This window comes from Petaurus breviceps, unplaced genomic scaffold (assembly GCF_028583685.1).
Source record: "Petaurus breviceps papuanus isolate PSGF00001 unplaced genomic scaffold, PetGlider_PUasm1.0 76, whole genome shotgun sequence".
In the NCBI taxonomy this organism is placed as follows: domain Eukaryota; kingdom Metazoa; phylum Chordata; class Mammalia; order Diprotodontia; family Petauridae; genus Petaurus; species Petaurus breviceps.
The window spans coordinates 44992683-45014062 of NW_027186473.1; the positions used below are offsets into that span (position 1 = coordinate 44992683).

Consider the following 21380-nt stretch of genomic DNA (forward strand, 5'->3'; position numbering starts at 1 on the left):
AAGTTGCATAGACAGATTTAATATAATTATAGATTTAATGAAAGTCAGATAGTTAATGAACGACAGAGCTGGGATTCAAACCTCTGACTCCAGTTTTAGCCCTTCCCTGCCCCCCCACCCCCACAACTGAACATAAGAAATATTTCCAAATGATTAGAGTAGTATAAAATGAATGACCCACTGGCTGCTTCCAGAAGTAAGGAGTCCTTTTAGTAGGGAAGACTTCACGTCTTCCATTCCCTACATGCCTTCCTCTTCATGGGGGATGTTTTAGAAAGGGATTCCCATCGAGATCCAGGTAACCTCTAAGGTTCCTTCTGACCATGAGTTTCCATGAGTATGAGAGGCGTTTTGCCTACATAACTTCTTTCAGCTTTAAATCCTATGATTCTCTTAAGGGACTGGTTATAGGGAGAGTCGGTGGGAGAACTTGAACCAGAATCCAGATCTGCTAGTGCAAAATGTTTCCCATGTACCAGCTACATGACTGGCCTAGATTAGGAATTTTTCTTTTGTTTTCTATCAGAGTAAAAACTCTGAAAACTAGCTGCTTCATAGGTGTAGCTAGTACCTTGGAGCAAGACATTTCCTTAGGGAACATTTGGATAGAATGAGCTTTTGGTCCAAAATTTTAAAATATGAAATTATATAGTAAAAAAAAAAAGAATGAATTCTTGTAAAGGTGGCTCTTTTTAATTCTGCTTGTAGCCAAGTTGCAAAATCACCATGATGAGGTGCTTCCTTCTGGAGCTTCGTGTGATTTCCTATGAATGCAATAATACCAGACTCAGAGAAACAGTAGAAAATATCATCATCATTGCCAATGCCACATTATCATCAGACAGGGTGAGCTTTCTGTGTACTGGTAAAATTAAAATAGGATTTAGCTTTGTTTTTTGCCTATGTTTATTTTTAGTACATATTTATTGATATATTTTGTTTTTATATCTTCCCCTTTATTTCTACTCTTCTGTCCCTCTCAGAGCACAACCCTTTATAAAAAAAGAATTTTTTTAAAAAAGTAAGGAGAGGGGAAAAAACCCAGCAAAATAAAAAAACACATTGAAAAAATCTGATGCCATATGCCATGCTCCACATCTGTGGACCTCTACCTCTGCAAAGAAGCAGGGGCTACAGGGCTTCTTTTAAAACCCTTTGGTTAGATTGCCTGGGAGGGAGCCTGATCCAGGTAAATAGAAAGTCATGTGATCTGGAGCCTTCCCAGAATAAGCAGAGTCTAAGGATATCAGCTACAGTGAGGAGACATCACTGACTCTAATCTGATTTAGTGATATCTATTCCATTTTACATGTAATTCCTAGATCATATTCATTGTGTTTAAAACAGATCGAGTGGAGACTTTCCAGATGTCATCTGAATGCAGATTATGGGCTGCATTTGGTTTTTAGACAAACTTCCTTCAATTTGAAGGAAAAAAAATAGAGGGAACCTAAAACTGGGCCACTCAATCTACAAGCTTTTTATTAAGTACTTAGTATGTGCCAGACCCTGTGCTATGGATACAAAGAATGAGATACAACCCCTGATCTTGAGGAATTTACATACTAGGATAATTGATAAACTTACCATTGGTACTTTGCTCTAGAACAGAGGCTCTCAAACTTATTTGGCCTACCACCTCCTTTAAAAAAAATTACTCAATGCCCCCTTGGAAATTTTTAATTCTCTAACAGTTTTTTTTATTTATGTCATTTCAAAAAGATACATATATTTTGAAAATGACACATCTTGATTAATAATTTATTATCAACTTGTGAGTTTTTTCCAGCATTGAAATTTTGATGATACAATATTAGGGCGTGTAACCACATAGTATCATATTGTAAGCAAGTCATTACATGCACATATTCCTGCCAGTGCATGCTGGACAACAATGATGAACTCACCTGTCAGCACTTGCTTGTTAAGATCTGTCAGAAGACTTGACCACTGTTGGGTTATAATTTGCATTTTGTGTGTTCATTTGGAAAACAATGTAATCACTACTACTTTAACTCTGTTACGCAACAGAAGAAGCATGTATGAATGTTTTTTCAAATTTTTCTTATCTTTTTTCCTTACGCTTCCACCCCCCCCCTTTATTCAACTGCCTCCAATTGCACCCAAAGCTACTACCCCCCCCCCCATTGTTCTGGTGCCATGCAATGGGCGGGATCAGCCATTTTGGGAACCTCTGCCTAGAATAATTCATGGAATTATAGAATTAGACATGACTTCAGAGGTCATTCAGTCCAACAACCTCATTTTATAGTTAAGGAACCTGAAAACTAAAGAGCTTTAACCCAAATTCAACAATCACCAAGTACCTTTCTCTGTGTTGACAAAGACAAAAAGCAAACAGGTCCTGTGTTGGAGGAGCTCACTTTCTAACTAGGGTAATGTATAATATGTTCACAGATAAACATAAAGTATTATAAGAGTTAATACAGCAATGTGAAGAGGAGGAAAGCTCTGACCAAGAGAGGTTGGAGGATAGATCAGGGAAGGCCTCTGGTCCTTTGGATAATCAAAGAGCTCTAAAAGGCAGAGGCTTTTAAATTCTATTTCTTATGCTTTCCATTAAATTAGCAGCTTCTTTTTCTTTCCTTCTTTCTTTCTTTCTTTCTTCTAAAAATTATTTATTTGTTTGTTTATTTTAAATTAGTAGCTTCTTGAGGGTAGAGATTGTATTTTTTTTTTAATTTGGTATCCAAATAGTGCCTTGCAAAGCAAAGGCATGTCAGGTTTTTGTTGTTATGTTTTTCAAATTTGCTTTTGAATCAGTACAGAAGATAACAGTTTACAGTTCTTAAAGTTGAAACTGGATTTAATCACATGTAGCCAAGTTGCTACAGAATTAATTTCAAATTTTCCAATCAATAGAGAACTTTTTGCTTGAGAATGATAGTTTCATGGGGTTAACTCAAACGAATGTGATTTTTGTTGTTGTCATTACAACCTTTATCAATAGCAAAGGAAAAACAAACCCCCAGAGTCACTTCTTACATCCTCTGGAAGCTCTACCCAGAAAACTCATGGGCATCTCAAGTTAAGGGATGGAGCCTCGCCTTGCTATAATCATTTTTTTAATTTGTTTTCTCCTTTGGCAGAACATCATAGAATCGGGATGCAAAGAATGTGAGGAACTAGAGGAAAAAAATGTCGGAGAATTTTTACAGAGCTTCATCCACATAGTCCAGTCATTCATTGGCACATCCTAATGATATTTGCTGCCCCTTCATTGCTTCTGTCAGTGAAAACTTTCTATATGAACTTCTGGGGCAGGGACTCATCTCCAAGAGCCTCCATAATTTGTCTATCAAGAAAACGATCAAGATTATGGCATTAATTCACATCACAGAACAAAGACAGAAAACAAACCAGCAAGTGTCTTATGACCTCTTTTGTCTTTTTGTTTTTAATTTATTATTGAAACTCTACAATGTCTTAGTATTCATTTTAACTTGCATCCTAAATGACATGGCATGAGAAAGCAAGGCCTTTTTGCCCTGAATTAGGCCTCTCATTTAAACAACAGATGTATTTGAACACGGCCAGATTTGAAAAAAGACAAACGTTTTATATGTGGACTAGGTAGATTTAAAAAGTAGTTTTTTATCTCATAGAATTGTGGATTTAGAGATGGATTGGACCTCTTCAAAAATGAAGGCTGCATCACGATTGTGGATACACAGCACACGGGAAGCACCCTGTAGGTTTTTTGCCATCTGTTGATAACAATAAAGTATTCATCCAATTTGTCCTAAAAGCAGTGTAACCTGTTTCCCCAGCTATGAAGTGGGCATAATACTAGCAGCCACCACCCAGAGTTGCTGTGGGGATATTTGGCACTTGGCATGCTACCAGGAATATAGCAGGTGCTATGTAAAGGCTAGCTATTATTACCATTATTCTTAACCTCCATCCTCAACACTGCCCCACTCTGACACAAGTGTCAAGATGGTTTTACCACACTCAGTGTTGAATGTTTGCAAGAGCTCAGGTCACATGAGTTGGGACAATACTGTAGAAGATGTAGAAGCTTGGAGAGCATAGATGCTGTTTTCCCAAACTAGGGACTTCAGATGAAAGATAAAGGACGAACCAAAATCAGTTCAAATCTGGCCTCTCTTAGTTCAGCCTCTCTGGGCATCTGTTGAATGAGAATGTTGGAGTAGATGGCCTCTGAGGACCCTTTCAGCTCAAAATCTATGATGTTATGAAGAAAATTACGGGTTGGAGTGTTTATTTTTTGCTTTTTCAATGTATATAGTGCATAACTCAGGTTACAAAGCATTCACAGTGTTCACATTGTTGTATTAAAGAAAATATTTTGATTTATTTCTATTCTACAATTTTTAATAGTTGACAGAAAAATAAGTCATTACAGAATTTTTAGAATGTATGTTCTCAGGGACGTGTTGATTTTTATTTTAATGGGACATGAATGGATCTCACTTTTATGCCTTGTATACATATATACACATACGTATACACACACACACATCCATGTTTTCCTTCTCTCCCCTCCCCAGAATATTCTCCTGTCTGCAATTGGCTCACTTCCCTAGGTTTATAACCATATTCAGTGTGTATTTTAGAGAATTGGGCTCAGTGAGATAGATCTGATATTGTGTTTGTCACTTTTGAGTAATGAGTCTTATTTCCAAAGTATACTCAGTGGTATCATTATGTCCTGAAAGAAGGAATATACTGCTCTCAGCACCAGATTGTGGTAGGTGAGTGCTAGGGGAAAACCAGTCTAGGGAGAACTAACAGTGATCTCACTGGTAAAACTTTTATGCTGCGTATGCAACTGTGAAAGGCCAGGTTATAAGAGAAGCCAGCCTTGGTGACAGGAAGATCTGGGCTCTGCTCATATCTATGACTACTAATGCTGCCAGTCCTCAAGCAACCAGAGTAGTACTCCGGAAAGCCACTTGCCCAAGGTTGCAGTTATGTAGGTGGTAAGTGTAAGAGGTGAGACTCAAAACCAGGGTGTGTGATTTCATTAGGTATTCTTTATGATCTTGTCTTCACACACACAATACATACATACATATGTGTGTATACATACACACATGTATATATACACATATACACATTTACATATGTGTAAATAATGCTTTATGTAAGGGACTTTCACACTTCATGGGATCATACATTCAGAGCTGAGAGGACTTTAAAGGTCATTGAATCTAATCCACTTATTTTACAGGTGAGGATACTTGGGCACAAATGGGTCAAAGGACTTGCCTATACTCACACAGACATGGAGGTGTTCTGGAATTGGAGGAGCCAAGTTCATATTCTGCCTCTGACATAACTTGTCAGACTTGGGGCAAGCACAGGACCTCAGTTTCCTCAGTTATAAAATAAACAGCAGAAAGAAGAGGGAGTGGAGAGGGTTGGACAGGTAGCCTCTGAAGCAGCCTTGATTCTAGGTTTATGATCCTAAGTGAATAGGGGGCAGGATTTGAACCTTGGTCTTCCTGACTCTAAGTCCAATGCCTTCTTCTTTACATTGTGCTACCTCTTAAATGTTAGACACTTAAGCTCAATTCAGTATATATGAAGCATAAGTTTGTATCTTACAGACTTTGTATCTCTCTTTTAAATGACAGTGATTTAGTTATGAGTTCTCTCTCTCAAAAAAAAAAATCTTGGATGCAAACTTTCACGCATGCTAACTACCCATACATCCATACACACACATATAGAGTACGCAATTAGACTTGTTTCGCCATCTGTCCTTCTCCAGACATACTGTTCTGATGGATAGAATGCTCCACCTCCAGTCAGAAAGTCCTTGGTCCACATCCCCTGTCTGACACTAGCTATGTGACCACAGGTGAGTCATGACTACTCTGAGGCCTACATTTTCATATCTTTAAAACAGAGATAATAAATGGCAATGTATGCAAAGTACTTGGTGAACCGTAAAGTGCCATATAAATGTCAGTTATTATTAGCATCATCTCAGAAAAATACATTTAGTTTCTATCTCAACTTTCCCCTGAAAAGTTGAAAGCATTTTACATCGAGTATAAATAAAACATTAATCTCCTATGTCCGTGGTCTCTGAAAGGAGAGTGGACCGAATGAGAATAAGGCAATAGGATCAGGTATTAATACTGATAAGACAGTACAGAAACAGAAATGCTGAAGGTCCCCATGGGAACTAGACACTGATAAGGAGAAAGGGCTGTCTGGAGGGGGGTGGCATTGGTAATTTCTAGCAGAATCACTGTAAAATTAGCCCAGTGATTTTATTATTATTTTTATTATTGTTGGGCAACTAAGGGTTGTGTGACATAGTGTGTCGGGCTTTTTTTTTTTTTTTTAACCTTCTTGAGTTCAAATCTGACCTTAGACATATACTAGCTGAGTGACCCTGGGCAAGTCACTTACCCCTGTTTGCCTCAGTTTTCTCATCTGTAAAATGAACTAGAGAAGGAAATGGCCAACCACTCTAGTATCTCTGCCAAGAAAACCTCAAATGGGGTCATGAAAAGTCAGAGACAACTGAACCACAAAAAATATTATTGTTAGTAATAATTACAGTTAATATTTATAAAGCACTTTAAACTTTGAGAAGCACTTATATACATTATCCCATTTGATTCTCACAACAGTTCTCAGAGGTAGGGGAGACTTTTACCTTTTCTTTCTTTTTTTTTTTTAACAAATAAGGAAACAGAGCAGGTTAAGGGACTTGCCAAGACATAAGTATCAGAGGCAAGATACATCTTGCTATTCATTCCATTTAAAAAAAAATACCACAAGGATCTCTAAAACCATCTTGGTCTTGACAAATGATGACAAACAGGCAGTTTTTTAGAAGAAGAAATCTAAGCTATCCAAAGCCACCTGAAAAATGCCCCAAATCACTAATAATTAGAGAAATGCAAATGAAAGAACTCTAAGGGATCACCTCATGCTCAGTAGATTAGCTGTTCACAAATAAGGAAAATGACAAATACTGGAGAAGTTTTTGGAAGAAAGGAAGGTTAATGCACTATTGAGGGTGTGTGAATTGTTTCAAGCATTTAGGAAGACAACTTGGAAAGAATTAAAAATAATTGGCCTTTATATAGCACCAACTCTGTGGGTGCAGGTGATCCTCACAAAAACCCTGGGAGGTAGGTGATTTATTTATTTTTAAAAATTTTTTATGTTTATTTTTAGTTTATAACATTCATTTCCACAAGATTTTGAGTTATAAATTTTCTCCCCGTCTTTCCCCCACCCACCACACCAGAACAGTGATCCCACTGAATACACCCTCCCCTAATCTGCTCTATTCTATATCCTCCCCCATACCCCCTCCAACTTTCCAGTAGGGCAAGATGGATCTCCATACCCCAGTGCCTCTATATCTTATTTCCCAATGCATGTAAAAATAATAATAATAAAAATAACTTTTTTAAACATTTGACTTTAAAACTTTGAATTCCAGATTCTTTCCGTTCTTCCCTTGTCACCCAGGCTTAATGGGAAGATAAGCAATTCAATATAGGTTGTACATGTGTAGTTACACAAAACATTTCCATAGTGGATATATTGTGAAAGACACACTATATTTCCCTCCATCCTATCCTGAGCCCCATTTGTTCTATTTTCTAGTTTGACCCTGTCCCTTTTCAAAAGTTTATGCTTCTAACTACCCTTGCCCGCCCCAATCTGCCCTCCCTTCTTATCCCCCCTCCTATCCCCTTCCCTCCTACTTTCCTGTAGGGTATGATACCCAATTTAGTGTGTATGTTATTCTCTCTTTAATCCAAATTCAATGAGAGTAAGGTTGACCCATTCCTTTTGCCTTCCTGTTCTTCCCCTCCATTGAAACAGTTTTCCTTTGCCTCTTTTATATTAGATAATTTACCCTATTCTCTCTCTCCCTATCTCCTCTCGTTATATTCCTCTCTCACCTCTTAATTTTATTTTTTTAAATATCATCCCTTCCTATCATCCATAATTGATCCTGTGCCCTCTGTCTATGTATACCTATACACATATACACACATATGTATTCATATACGCATATACCCTCCTATATAGACATATATGTATGTATACATATATAGTCATGTATGTGTATACATATATATATATATACACACACACACACACACACACACATTTATATTCCCTTTATCCTTATACCGAGAAAAGTTTCATAAGTTACAATTACCATTTTTCCATGTAGGAATGTAAATAGTTCAACTTTGATAAGTTCCTTATGATTTCTTTTCCCTGTTTACCTTCTCATGCTTCTCTTGTTTCTTGTATTTGAATGTCAAATTTTCTGAATAGAAACTCTGGTTTTTTCATCAAGAATGCGTGGAAGTCCTCTATTCTATTGAATGTCATATTTTCCCCCGAAACATTATACTCAGTTTTGCTGGGTAGGTGACTCTTGGTTTTAATCCCAGCTCCTTTGACCTCTGGAATATCATATTCCAAGCCCTTTCATCCCTTAACATAGAAGCTGCTAGATCTTGTGTTATCCTGATTGTGTTTCCACAATATTCAAATTGTTTCTTCTTGGCTGCTTGTAATATTTTCTCCTTGATCTCAGAACTCTGGAACCTGGCTATAATATTCCTAAGAGTTTTCTTTTTGTGATCTTTTTCAAGAGGTGCTTGGTGAATTCTTTCAATTTCTATTTTGCCCTCTGGTTCTTCTCAGGGCAATTTTCCTTGAGAATTTCTTGAAGGATGATTTCCAGGTTCTTTTTTTGATCATGACTTTCAGGTAGTACAATAATTTTTAAATTATCTCTCCTGGATCTATTTTCTAGGTCAATGGTTTTTCCAATGAGATATTTCACCTTGCCTTCTATTTTTTTTTTCATTTTTTTGGATCTGTTTAATAGTATCTTGATTTCTCATAAAGTCACTAGCTTCCATTTGCTCCAATCTAATTCTGAAGAAATTATTCTTCTCAGTGAGCTTTTGAGATTCTTTTTCCATCTGGCAAATGCAGCTATTTAAGGCATTCTTCTCCTCATTGGCTTTTTGGGCCTCTTTTGCCATTTGAGTTAGTCTATTTTTTTAAGGTGTTATTTTCTTCAGTCAGGTTGTTGACTCTCTTTTCATGATTTTCTTGCATCATTCTCATTTCTCTTCCCAATTTTTCCTCCACTTTTCTTACTTGGTTTTCAAAATCCTTCTTGAGCCTATGGCCTGTAACCAATTCATGTTTTTCTTGGAAGCTTTTGGTGCAGGAGTTCTGACTTTGTTGTCTTCTTCCCGTCCAATGCTTTGATCCTTTTGGTCCCCCAAAAAGGAATCTAAGGTTTAAGTGCTGTGCTTTCTTTGCTTCTTTGCTTGCTCACATTGCCCCTCAGTTACATGACTTTTGAGCTTTTTGTCACAGTAGAACTCTGCTTCCAGAGAGGAGAGTTTTGTCCCAAATCACTGGGGTTTTCACAACTGCTGGAGCTATTAGGAGGACGCCATCTCTGAAGCCTCCACCAGCTCTGGCACCTGGTCACACACCCTAGGACTTCCACCCAAGACAGCGATCTAGATCCAAGCAGGTTAAAGCAAGAGCAATTACCCTCTGAATGGTTGCTTAGTCCCCCTACAATCTGCAGGCCAGGTGATCTGAAGCAGCCACATGGTGGCTTAATGGCCCCAGCACCTTCACTGCTTCTCACCTTCTCATCCCAGAGGCAGAGGCCGGAGACACTCTCCGTCCCCCTGTACCCACAAAGTCCACACTGACCTTTTACTTTGGCTTTGGCATTTATGGGTTGAAAATTCTGGCAAGCACCACAGCTGCTGGTGATCCACTCTCCCAAAGTCCCTCCAGCTTAGCTGGTCAGGGCTGCCCTGAGGCTAAAACCGCAGGCTCATGTGGGGCTGGATCCTGCTCTCAGCAAGCTGCATTAGACCCTTCCTGTCTGCCTGCTGTGCTGCCTTCAGCAGGAGATTTGTTTCTCTCCGTCACTTTGTGGGTTCTATAGCTCTAAAGTTTGTTTAGAGTCATATTGTATAGCTATTTGAGGTGGTTATGGGGGAAGCTCACGGAGTTTTCCTGCTTCTATGCCGCCATCTTGGCTCCACCCCCTGAGCACCAGTAGGTGATTTTATTACTCCAATTTACATAAGAGGGAACTGAAGGAAAAAGAGGTTTTGTGACTTGTTGAGGGTCACAAAGCTAGTAAGTGAGGTCAGATTTGAACTCACCTCTTCTTGATTCTAGACCCAGCACTGTAGCTAGTGAACCACCTAATTGCCTATGACCCCAAAGCTATTAAACTGTGTATACCCTTTGACTTTATGATACTGCTACTAGGTCTATACCCAAAAGAGATCAAAGAAAAAGGAGAAGGACCCATATGTAGAAAAATATCTACAGCAGCACTTTTTGTTGTGTCAAAGAACTGAAAACTTAGGAGTGCCATATTTGGGGAATGGGCTGAACAAGTTATCATATATGAATATGATGGAATATTATTGGGCCATAAGAAATGATGCATAGGTGGCTTCAAAAAACTGGAAAGACATATAAACTGATGAAAAGTGAAGTAAGCAGAACCAGGAGATCATTGTATACAGTCACAGCAGATGATCAACTGCCAAAGACTTAGCTACTCTGATCAATATAGTGATCCAAGACAATTCCAAAGGACCTGTGATAAAAAAAAAATGCTCTTCAACTCCAAAGAGAAAACTGATGAATTCTGAGTGCAATTAAAACATACTTTTTTACTTTCTTTTTCTTGTTTTTTTTTAAACATGGCTAATATGGAAATGTTTTGCATGACATCTCATATGTAATTAATATCATATTGCTTGTTTTTGCAATAGGTGGGGGAGGGCTGGAGGGAAAGAATTTGGAACTTAAAATGTAAAAAATAAATTAATTAAAAATAAATATATTTTTTAAAAAAAGAAATGATGAAGCAAATGGTTTCAGAGAAGCCTGGGGAAACTTTTATGAGCAGATACAAAGTGAAGTGAGCAGAACAATTTGTACTATAACAATAACATCACAAAGTTGAACACCTTTAAAAGACTTTGGAACTCTGGCAAAATTCCAGAGCACAATTTCAGAGTACTCATCTTAAAACATGCTCTCTACTCCAGATATAGAGGGTAATGGACTCAGCAGATTGAAGCATTTTTTTTTAAAAAACATGGCTAATGAACTAATTAATTTTACTTGACTATCCATATTTATAATGGGTTTTATTTTTCTTGCTTTCTCAATGAGTGGGGAAATGGGAGAGAATTTGAAAGGGAAAATGAAATTGAATTTGTAAAAGGAAGAAAGGAAAGTTACCAATAGAAAACTTCTATTAAAGAGGGTAGAAGGGAAGATAGAAACAAGCATTTGTCCAGTACCTACTATGTGCTGAGTGCTGTTTTAAAATACTCCAGAAATACCATCTCATTTGATCCTCATCACAACCCTGGGAGATAGGTGCTATTATTTTCCCATTTTGCAGGTGAGGAAACTTAGGCAAATAGAGGTTAAGTGACTTGTCCAGGGTCACACAGCTAGTAAGTGTCAGAGACTTTGTTTGAACTCAGATCTTCCTAACTGTAGACCCAGCACTCTATCCATTTCTCCACCTAGTTGTCTGTAGCATGTGTGCAACCTAGTAGAGTACTGACTTTGGAGTTGGGACAATGATTATTTATTAGATTTATGACCCTCTGCAAATCACTTGCACTCTCTAAATCTAGGTTTCCTTATCTCTAAAATGAGGTGATGACTTCTACCCTGATCAATTCTAAATCAATAATTCTTTAAGTCTTTGATAGTAAAGAAATATGCCAGGCCTTTTACTAGGTGCTAAAGTGACAAAACAAGCCATAAAGAAAAACAAATCCTGACCTTCACAGACTTTGCCTTCTACTGGTAGAAGCTGGAAAGCCATGCACAAGCAGCTTTCCAGAGGATGGCTGCTGTGAACAGCTTTCAAGGTTCTGATTACACACTATAGTGAACACACTATTTATTCAATAATAAATCAGAGCAAAACATTCACAGAAATCAAGCTACAGCATTCACAATGTTACACCTTATCACAGATAATCAAAATACAACATTTACAACAACTTATCACAGAAAATGGCCACATAGTTTTCACCACAGTGGTCACCAAGTTTTGAACAAAGAATAATCATTTAGTAACTCAATCATTCAATCATCCTTAAGGTTTGCCTCCTTAAGGGACACAAAGTACAATAGTCAAAGTTCTCAACTCATGGGGCACACTAAGTTAAAAATCATTTACTATTTAGTTATCATTCACTATTCAATCATCAGAAAATACACAAGCCTTCCACCCCTAGGTCACTAGTAAATTACAATTTCTCAGTCAATACACGGTATCCAAGTAAAGTCTTCTTTCAGCTTGACTCAAGGTGACCTCTCACATTCCCTCGATCCCCTTTCATGGTCCCAGGTCCTACCTGCATTCACCAAACTATCACCTGGGTTCAAAGGCAGACAGCTCCCAGGTCCTTGTCTAGCTCTCTGAGCACTTCTTGTTCCACACTGAAGCTCACAGCATCTAGTCCACCTTAAATCCTTCACAGTCTCTGTTCCTGGGAAGTTAAGGCTTAACAACTCATGGAAAGTACCAGTATCACAGTCATGCTTCCTCAGTCTGTGGCAGCTCCAGCTGGCCCTTGGCCATCTTTAGCAGCTCCCAGAAGCTCTTTCTGGCCCTCGGACTCAGCAGCTCCTCAGCAGAAGCTCCAGCTGCTTCCCAGAATCAAAATCACTTCACCTGGGTTCCCAAAATCAAAATCATTCTCTCCAGCCTGGGGGGGGGGGGGATTCCTTCTTCAGCCTCCCTGCAGTAGCAGCTTTTGCCTCCATGAAGCTTGCTCCAAGAAGATTTGTCTGACCCAGCAGGGACTTCTCCTTATATACACACATAGCATTAGCTCCTTCCTGTTTCAGCCAACCCCTTCCTGATATGTCAGCAACAGGGGTTCATACCTTCTGTTTCTTTAACAGAGGCTTGATTAATTACTAAATGCTAAGTACCTCTCAGCTTAGCGATACAAAAGGAACTTCAAATTTCATTACTATTACAGAAGCTCTCAGAGGAGCATCGTAATACCTTTTCTGATGAATTGTTGTTTAGTTGTTTCAGCTATATCCCACTCTCTGTGACCCCATTTAGGGTTTTCTTGGCAAAGATACTGGAGTGGTTTGCCATTTCCTTCTCCAGCTCATTTTACAGGTGAGGAAACTGAGGAGACAGGGTAAAGTGACTTGTCCAGAATCATACAGCTAAGTATCTAAAATCACATTTTAACTAGGGTCTTCCTGACTCCAGAACTGGCACTCTATCCATTGTGCCATCTAGCTACCCTTTGCTATAAATTAACAAACTTCATAGAATCTAATCTGGGAAAAATCTCAGAAATCATTCTGTCCATCCATCCCATTTTGTAGATGACAAAACAGATCAAGAAACATGAAATTACCTGCCTAAGCTCACACAAGTATTCATGAGCAGCGGTAGATTGAAACCGAGGTTTTCTAACACAATTCAAGGTTTGGCCAGGTATATGAAACATATTTTGGCTTGGCATGCAGTGTGGAAATTTCAGTGTCTACCTGTTAATCCTATCTTCAGTACTTCAAAAGATCTGAGATTTTAGACTGTGGGCACACAAAGAACACAACATTTCCACAACTACTGGTCTTCATGCAAAATTGGGGTGATATTCCCATAGGAACTGTTATTTTGACTGTCAAATGAACTAATGTATCAGCAATACTTATAAACTTCAAAGCCCTAAAGAAATAAAAGCTATATTTAAAAAGTTCAATCTGACAGGATAGTAGGATTTGAAACCATAATTCAGTTATGTGATATATTGAGAATTATGTAAAACTGTTAGGATCTTTGGAGGAAGAGCTTAATAAAGTAACAATAATTTTTGAAACAACAAAGAGGTCAGAGAGCCTGGTGGTCAGATGATTACTGTAATTTCAGAAACCCAACTGTTCAGAATAATAGAGGTGTAACTCAGTTAATCAACTTTTAGTTTTGTGAACCCCATGAAACTCACAAACCCCAATTTGAAACAGTTTGTTCTAAGAAAAAGACAAATGAAATTAGGGTGTGTGTCCATGGTTTAATTTCTCTCAAGCTGGCTTGACACACATTGCATGGGAGTTACAGTACAAAACTGCCCCCCCCCCAAGGGGGCCAGTTCAGAACAGGCTGGATTTGGGAGTACAGGTTATATGCCCAAGGTATGTCAATCAATTCTGATTGGTCAACATGCAGGGAGGTGGGCTATATTAAAATGAGGTCTTCAGTACTTGAGGGACTTAGGTCATTTAATCTTGATCAAAGAGACATCAATTTCCATATCACCTGTCTTAACAGTAGGGAGGGATCAACATTTTCCCAGACCTGTCTGGGCAACATGAGCAGCAATAGACCCATTTAGATTACATCTTTAAGTGAACTTTGGGGATGGAAATTTGTTTCACTCTGTCATTTTGTGGGTTGTGTTGCTCTAGAATTTGTTTAGGGTCAATTTTTGCAGGCATTTGGAGGAGTTTGGGGGGAGCTCAAGCAAGTCCCCGCTTTTACTCTACCATCTTAGCTCCACTCCCCCCACCTCCCAAAGGACTCAACTTTGAAAGAAAGGCAATGGGAAAGCTTGGAGTTTCCAAGATAATAATTAATAAGAAAATAATTTTTCACAGTGCATGTATGTATGTGTACATATATATTAATAAAAACAACAAACCAAGCCCTTGAGTTAACAACTGGATTTGTCAGCAAGCATACCAATGTGATCTTAAACTATGTTAACAGCCAGGAGGGTGGTGGCTAAAAGTTCTATTGTTTTCTGAAGTACTCAGATTATATTGACAAAGTTGTGCATGTTCATAGACATTGCATTTCAGGAGATATGTTGACAAACTAGAATATGTCTTGGGTGGGGCATCTTGAATGATGAGTAGATGAGAGAAGATGCTATATAAAGCTTGGTTGAATTAATCCATTAATGACTCAAGAAGCACCGAAGAGGCCACATTTGGGTGGGGCGGGGTGGGGCAGGGACCTATAGCTGACTTTGAATATGTAAAATTCTATCCAAGGTTGAGGATTTCACTTGCTCTGCTTGACACCAGTTATGGGGTGACAGATTTGGGCTCAATTATAAAGAACAACTTTTATATAATTAGAAAATCCTAAAATAAAATAATCTGCTTGATAAGCTAGCATAACAGCACCACTCCCCCAACTTTCACTTGCTTTTGTAGGCAGAGTCTGCCAAGGGGTGTTTCTACTTCCACTCTCCTGAGGGTTCTAGGAATAACCCTGAGGGACTGAGATTCTAGTACAGTTACTCATAAGCCCCTCTCAGGGTGCTTACTATAGACAGTAAGCAAAAGTATTTTAAGAAAGGTATTGACTAAGATAACAAGAAGAGTTGGCACAAAAACATTCCCTCCCCTCCAAACCAGGTGCATGCTCTCACTTTGCATACACATTTCCTAGGGTAGTGGGTTCACATTTGAAGTGCAGTGGTAATGAAGCAGACATACTGAAAACACTTGGGGCAAAGGGGTACCTTTCACCTCCTAGTCCGAGAAACATTTTTCTCCCTTTTTGACATCCTTATGAAGTTTGATGCTGGACTTCCTGTCAGCGATACTGTTCTGGGCTGGTTTCTTGAAGGGCATGACATCTTTGCTATATGGGTCACTTTGCTGCTGAGCTGTACCATTCAGCTTTCTGCAAGGTACTGCCTGGACACATTTAACTCAGAATATTTGTTTATCTATGATCAGAAAAAAATAGGTACAAAGTCAGAGTGGTCATGTGGTCAGAGCCTCCTCATGGGTGAGAGACAGCCACCCTTCTCTTTTTGTGCCCTAAGGTCATTAGTTCTCAGATTTGCCACCTTCCAGAGAAGAGAGGAGATATCAGAGCTAGAGGGGTAGCTTCTCCTTTTCTCTGGAAACCTCCGTTCTTCCACTTGGGCAACAAGAGGGCAGAATAGATAAAGCCCTGGACTTGGAGTCAGGAAAACCTTGATTTAAATCCTGTTTCAGACACTATTAATTGTGTGAGCCTGACCAAATCATTAAATGATTATTAGCTTCAGTTTCCTCATCTTTAAAATGAAAGAGTTGGACTTGCTGCTCACAAAGGTATTTTCCCAACCTTCACTGCTTAAGGTTGGATGTGTTGCCTTCTATGACGTCAGTTTCTCCAACAACATGACCAATGGAGGTGGCAGGAAGAGGGAAGAAGAGGAAGGGAGAGGGAGAAAGAGGAAGACAGAAGAGAGGGAAGAAGAGAGGGGGGGAGGGAGAGGAAAGAGAGGTAGAGAAGAAAGAGAGTGAGAGAGACAGAGAGAGATAGCGACAGAGAGACAGCAAAAAAGAGAGAGACAGTGACAGAAAGAGAGAGAGAGAGAGAGAGAGAGAGAGAGAGAGAGAGAGAGAGAGAGAGAGAGAGAGAGAGAGAGAGAGAGAGAGAGAGATGAGACGCGGGAGAGGAAGAAGAGAGAGGGCAAGAGAGGAGGGAGGGAGGGAGAAGGAGGAGAGGAAGAGGGAGAGGGAGAGAGGAAACTCTCTCCCCAACTCCTCTCAAGAGTGATAAAGTGATTTCCAAACCTGGAATCCTTCAGTGACAGAGTGGTTCACCAGTTATCTCAGCCCATTGCCAGACTAATACCTATTTAATCATTCATCTTCTCTCTAGCTTTCTCCAAATATACTGCACCCTACTCCTCTCTTTCTCTCTCTCTGTCTCTGTCTCTCTCTGTTTCTCTGTCTGTGTGTGTGTGTGTGTGTGTGTGTATACATATGTGTGTGTACATTTTTATAGGAAACCCCCAAAAGCTTGTTCTTCTTAACTAGTCGTGAGATGCATCCTGTGTTGTGTCATCTACTTTTCATCGAATGACCAAAAGTCCCATAATCCTTTCATGTTGATTAAAAGCATGTCCATGCATTGTGATGGAACTATAGAAAAATTCTTTAATACTAAACCTGTGCTGCTTATAGGCTGATTAATTAGGATGGGACTAGAACCCCACTCTTAACATCTGTCGCTGGAGGTGTTATAGTAAGGCTGGATGACTACTTGTTGGGAATATTGCAGAGATTTATATGAGGTGAACTTAAAGATCATTCTTAACTCTAGATTCTAAGATGCTAATTAAGAGACAACCATCAATCAATTAATCAAGCCTGTCACATTCAATCAATAATCAACATTTACTGTCTTAGCTAAACATGAAATATTCACTTGAGTATACAAAAAAAAATCACTGATCCTTTCCCTCAAGAAATTTACATTTTTTAGGGGAGATAAAGTTAAAAAAAAAATATATATATATATACAAATTATGGACAAAATGAATACACGGTAATTTGTGGGGGGAGGGCACTCACAGCTAAGGATAGTTAGAAAAGGCTTCATGTAAAAAGTTTTGCTTGAACTGAGTTTCGAAGGAAACATGAGACTCCAAGAGGCAGGAATAAGGAGGGAGAATATTACATATGGGAAACAGAGACATGCTGATGCGAGATGAATTATCAATCACCAGGAACAGAAAGAAGGCTAATTCAGCTATACCACAGAGTCCAAGAAGAGAAGGAATGTATAATAAAATACTTTCTAAAGTGTAGAAAAGGAGGTTGGGGCCAGGTTGTAAAGGTCTTTAAAAGTCAAAGAGAGGAGTTTGTACTCACCCCTAGAATCAATAGGAAGCCATTGGACATTATTAAGCAGGATAGACACATGGTCAGAAGGGAAAACATTTTGGCCACTGTATAGAGAATGGATTGGAATGAGGAGAGTTGAAGTTGTGAGGCCCTTTAGGGGGGGTGATTATAATCATCCAGGCAAGAGGTGATAGGGGTCTGATCCAAGGTGGTGACTGTAAAATTGAGAGAAGGGAATATCTGGGAAAATGGAGTGAAGGAAGAAACAAGAAGTTCAATTGAGGAAAGGGGAGTGATGGAACAAAGTTAACTTTAAGGTTGTGGACCTGGGTGGCTAGAAGAATGGTGGGCCCTTTTTTTATGAAACAGTGATACTTAGAAGAAAGAAAGCTTGTGTGGGGCAGGGGAGTGGGGAGGAAAGATGATGAGTCCTACTTTAGTTAAGTGCTACCTTTCAGTTCTATTGTTCTAAATGAAAAATTCAAAGATTTTGGTTATCTACTAACTACTGTTCACTTTCCAAAACAGGCACTTCCACAATGCTTGCTTAACCTCAAGACTCAGGGAGTTATCCACTCCTGCAAATATTTCTCACAAGAATGAAGGGAATTCAGTTGCTGAGTTACCCCAACACAACCCACGTTTAATATGGCTGACCATTTAAAGCATAAGAGGATGTGATTCTGGTCCCCAGCTTAGCTATTACATTTTTTCTGTGCACTATTGTGTTGTGTTTCTCCTTTCAAACAGACATGTGCAGAGTACTCGGGGTGGAAAATTATTTGTTGCTCAAGAGATCAACATCCATTTTAAGCATGGAATTTTATTCCATATTTTGATTATTCTGTCTTCACACAATTCTATTCTGGTGTTTTGTTTGCTTTGCCCAGATGGTAAATGCGCCATTAAGTTTATCCAGCCTGAATTAATTATCTTTTTATAGTAAAAGAAAATCCTCTCCTTTTGACAAGTAAGATGTTTGTGTCGTATTTATGAATAAATAAAGGCAGCTGTTATACACAGCTTTATTAATAGCACTGCCTCTGAACAACTCATCTGGAAAGAAATATACTCTCTTCAATGCAATGCAGGCTCTTGGTGAGCTCAAGTTTATTAAAGAGTAAACACCGCAATCCTATTATCCAAATTGCAGCCAAAGAAGGACAATGATATGTTCTCTGCAAGCACCCCTCTGGTTAAAGTCTTTAACATCAGGTATTTCTCACATAAACAAAGCATGTCTTTTCGGTTTGTTGCCACTGTGATTTCAAGGTATAGCTTCGGACAAGACACATGAGACTGAGGGCTGTGCCTCTCGGAATCTATGGAGTTAGAAGGCAGCAACTGCAGAAGAGTGTGATCTGAACCGTAGGACCACCACCAACATTCTCCCCTCTCTGCCATAGGGTTTGTTTGTTTGTTTTTTAATTTGGTCAAATGAGTCATGTTGGAATATGCCTGGGGCAACCTAGGCAGAGAGGAGTCTTTTAAAGAAAAGTGACAGATGCCAATGAGAGGGAATTTCAGTCTCTCAATGAGCCATTCTGAAACAGGGCAAGGTAGGTCCTTAGCCTCACAAACATATCATGAGCTCTTGGGAAGCTTTGAAATCTGGTGACAGGCCTGCCTTGAGGCTGGTCTTAGAAACCCTTTAAGTCACAATAATGAAAACAACACTCTCAAAGTGTTCACCTCAAGTCTCTGTTGTCTTACATTTATTCAATCAGCAAGAAGTCCATGGAAGAGGCAAAAAGCTCAATTCATAGAGTATTTACTTGCATAGTTTTTGTTTGTTTGTTTGCTTTTTGGAGGGCAATTGGGGTTAAGTGACTTGCCCAAGGTCACAGGGCTAGTTTTTGTGTTAAGTGTCTGAGTTCGGATTTGAACTCAGGTCCTCCTGAATCCAGGCTCTATTCACTGCACCACCTAGCTGCCCCCATAGTTCTTCCTAATATAGGATATAAAGGAAAATTGCTGAAGTTAGATGATAATAATTTATGATAACAGCTCTTGAGGGTTTACAAAGCACTTTGCATATGTTATTTCATTTGATCCTCACAAATTGCTCTTATTACCCCATTAATTGATATGCTGGAGATGACACAGCTAGGAAGCATAAGAAGCTCAAACTAAGCCCTCTTGTCTCCAATGTCATCATTCTGTCCTCTACATTTACATATGTAGTGGTATGATATTATGGATATAATGGATGTTATATGGCATAATATAATGGATAATTCTGGAGCCTGAAGTCAGGAATACTTGGGTTCAAATTCTGCCTCTGACAGGGTAAGACTTAGTCACGGGCAAGTTACTTAAGTTTCTGTACCTCTGGTCCCTTTCTAAGATACCTTATAGGTCATTAATGGGTTGTAATCTGCCTCAGAGAAAACATTACTGTTGGATGCTTAGAGACCCCTCTTTAATAAGCATCATTGAAAATGCAACCCTAGAGAAAACAACTCTTCAGTTATTAATGATAAACAAGGTTTAAAACAGGTTGATGTATGCTCACCCAATGCATATATCTCTGACACGGAGATTGTTCTGCATTGGTTTTTTCAAAGAGGGCGAGTCCCTCCAAATGTTCCTGTTTGGGGGTACCATTGAATCAGTTTACGCTGCTACAAAATATTACAGAGTCTCCTCACTAAATGTCATGATTACACAAAAAAAGATAAACCTAAACAATCTATAAACAAACAACTAACTCGGTAGCAAAATGTTTATTATCTAGGACATGGCCTTCCCTTAGATAGCCAGTTCATTGAGTTAGCACATGTTTCTTGGCCAGATGAAGCAGATAGACAGGAATTTGAACTAACAGTTCAAAGAGACAGAATGAACTTGATTTCATGTTCCAACCTGCACAGTGCTTTCAAAGATGCCAAGATGATGTTGAGCACAGAATACCATCCTTCTAACAGTAATGTTCTCCTAGCATCAGTATGTAGTTTCTAGTCACAGAACCACCACACCTCTGAAGAATCAAAATGGCAGAAAGGGAAATGGAAAGACACATGGTGGGCATGAGCAAATGGCACCATATATCCACCAATGTCGTGTGGACAAGAAAGTGGGGTAAGCATGAGCAAATATAAGAATAATTAATTTGGTCAAATGAGTCATGTTGGAATAGGCCTGGGGCAACCTGGCTAGAGAGGAGTCTTATAAAGAAAAATCCTGGACCCCAAACACATACAATGAGAGGGAATTTCAGCCTCTCAATGAGCCATTCTGAAGCTGAATGGTAGAAAGAGCTGGAATAAGACCACTAATGCACTGGAGAACCTGTGAAAGGACACGGAAAGAGTCACAGAGTATGAAAAGGCATGGGTGAGCCGCTCTCTACCACCTTCTGGATCCCCTTGTTGGTGGTACAATAATTATCAGTTTATTTGTTGTATTCCTCCAGTAAATTATAAACTGTTTGGGGGGAGGAGCTGTTGTCTTTGTATCCCCAGTATCTTGCATACGGTAGTTCCTAATCATGCAACTGTCTGTGCTCTGCCTGGTCTTCAGAGCCGTAACTAGGAGAAGATGCCCACTACTGTGCTTGTGGCAGCGGGGCGCTTCAGGCATTTCTGATTCATCCAGCAGAAGAAACAAGAAAATCTGGCACCTAGTTAGCCAGAAAAAATGGGAACAAGAAGCTTCCAGATGGCCCCTTCTTCCCCCCAGGCAGCTATGTCCTAGCC

The 21380-nt window shown here is 39.2% G+C and overlaps 1 protein-coding gene and 1 long non-coding RNA gene across 6 annotated transcripts in view; one reads left to right on the top strand and one right to left on the bottom strand.

Annotated features, from left to right (window-relative positions):
• Window positions 1-10723, top strand: part of IL15 (interleukin 15) — a 160444-nt gene extending 149721 nt beyond the window's left edge. For all 4 annotated transcript variants that reach the window (XM_069105426.1, XM_069105427.1, XM_069105425.1 and 1 more), the window contains 2 exons: window positions 709-846; window positions 3111-10723. In XM_069105426.1, coding sequence (XP_068961527.1) covers window positions 709-846; window positions 3111-3221 — 249 coding nt within the window. In that variant the 3' untranslated portion in view covers window positions 3222-10723. The remainder of the gene's footprint in view (window positions 1-708; window positions 847-3110) is intronic.
• LOC138175107 (uncharacterized) overlaps window positions 1-21380 on the bottom strand; it is a 145079-nt gene that overhangs the window by 18429 nt on the left and 105270 nt on the right. The window lies entirely within an intron of this gene.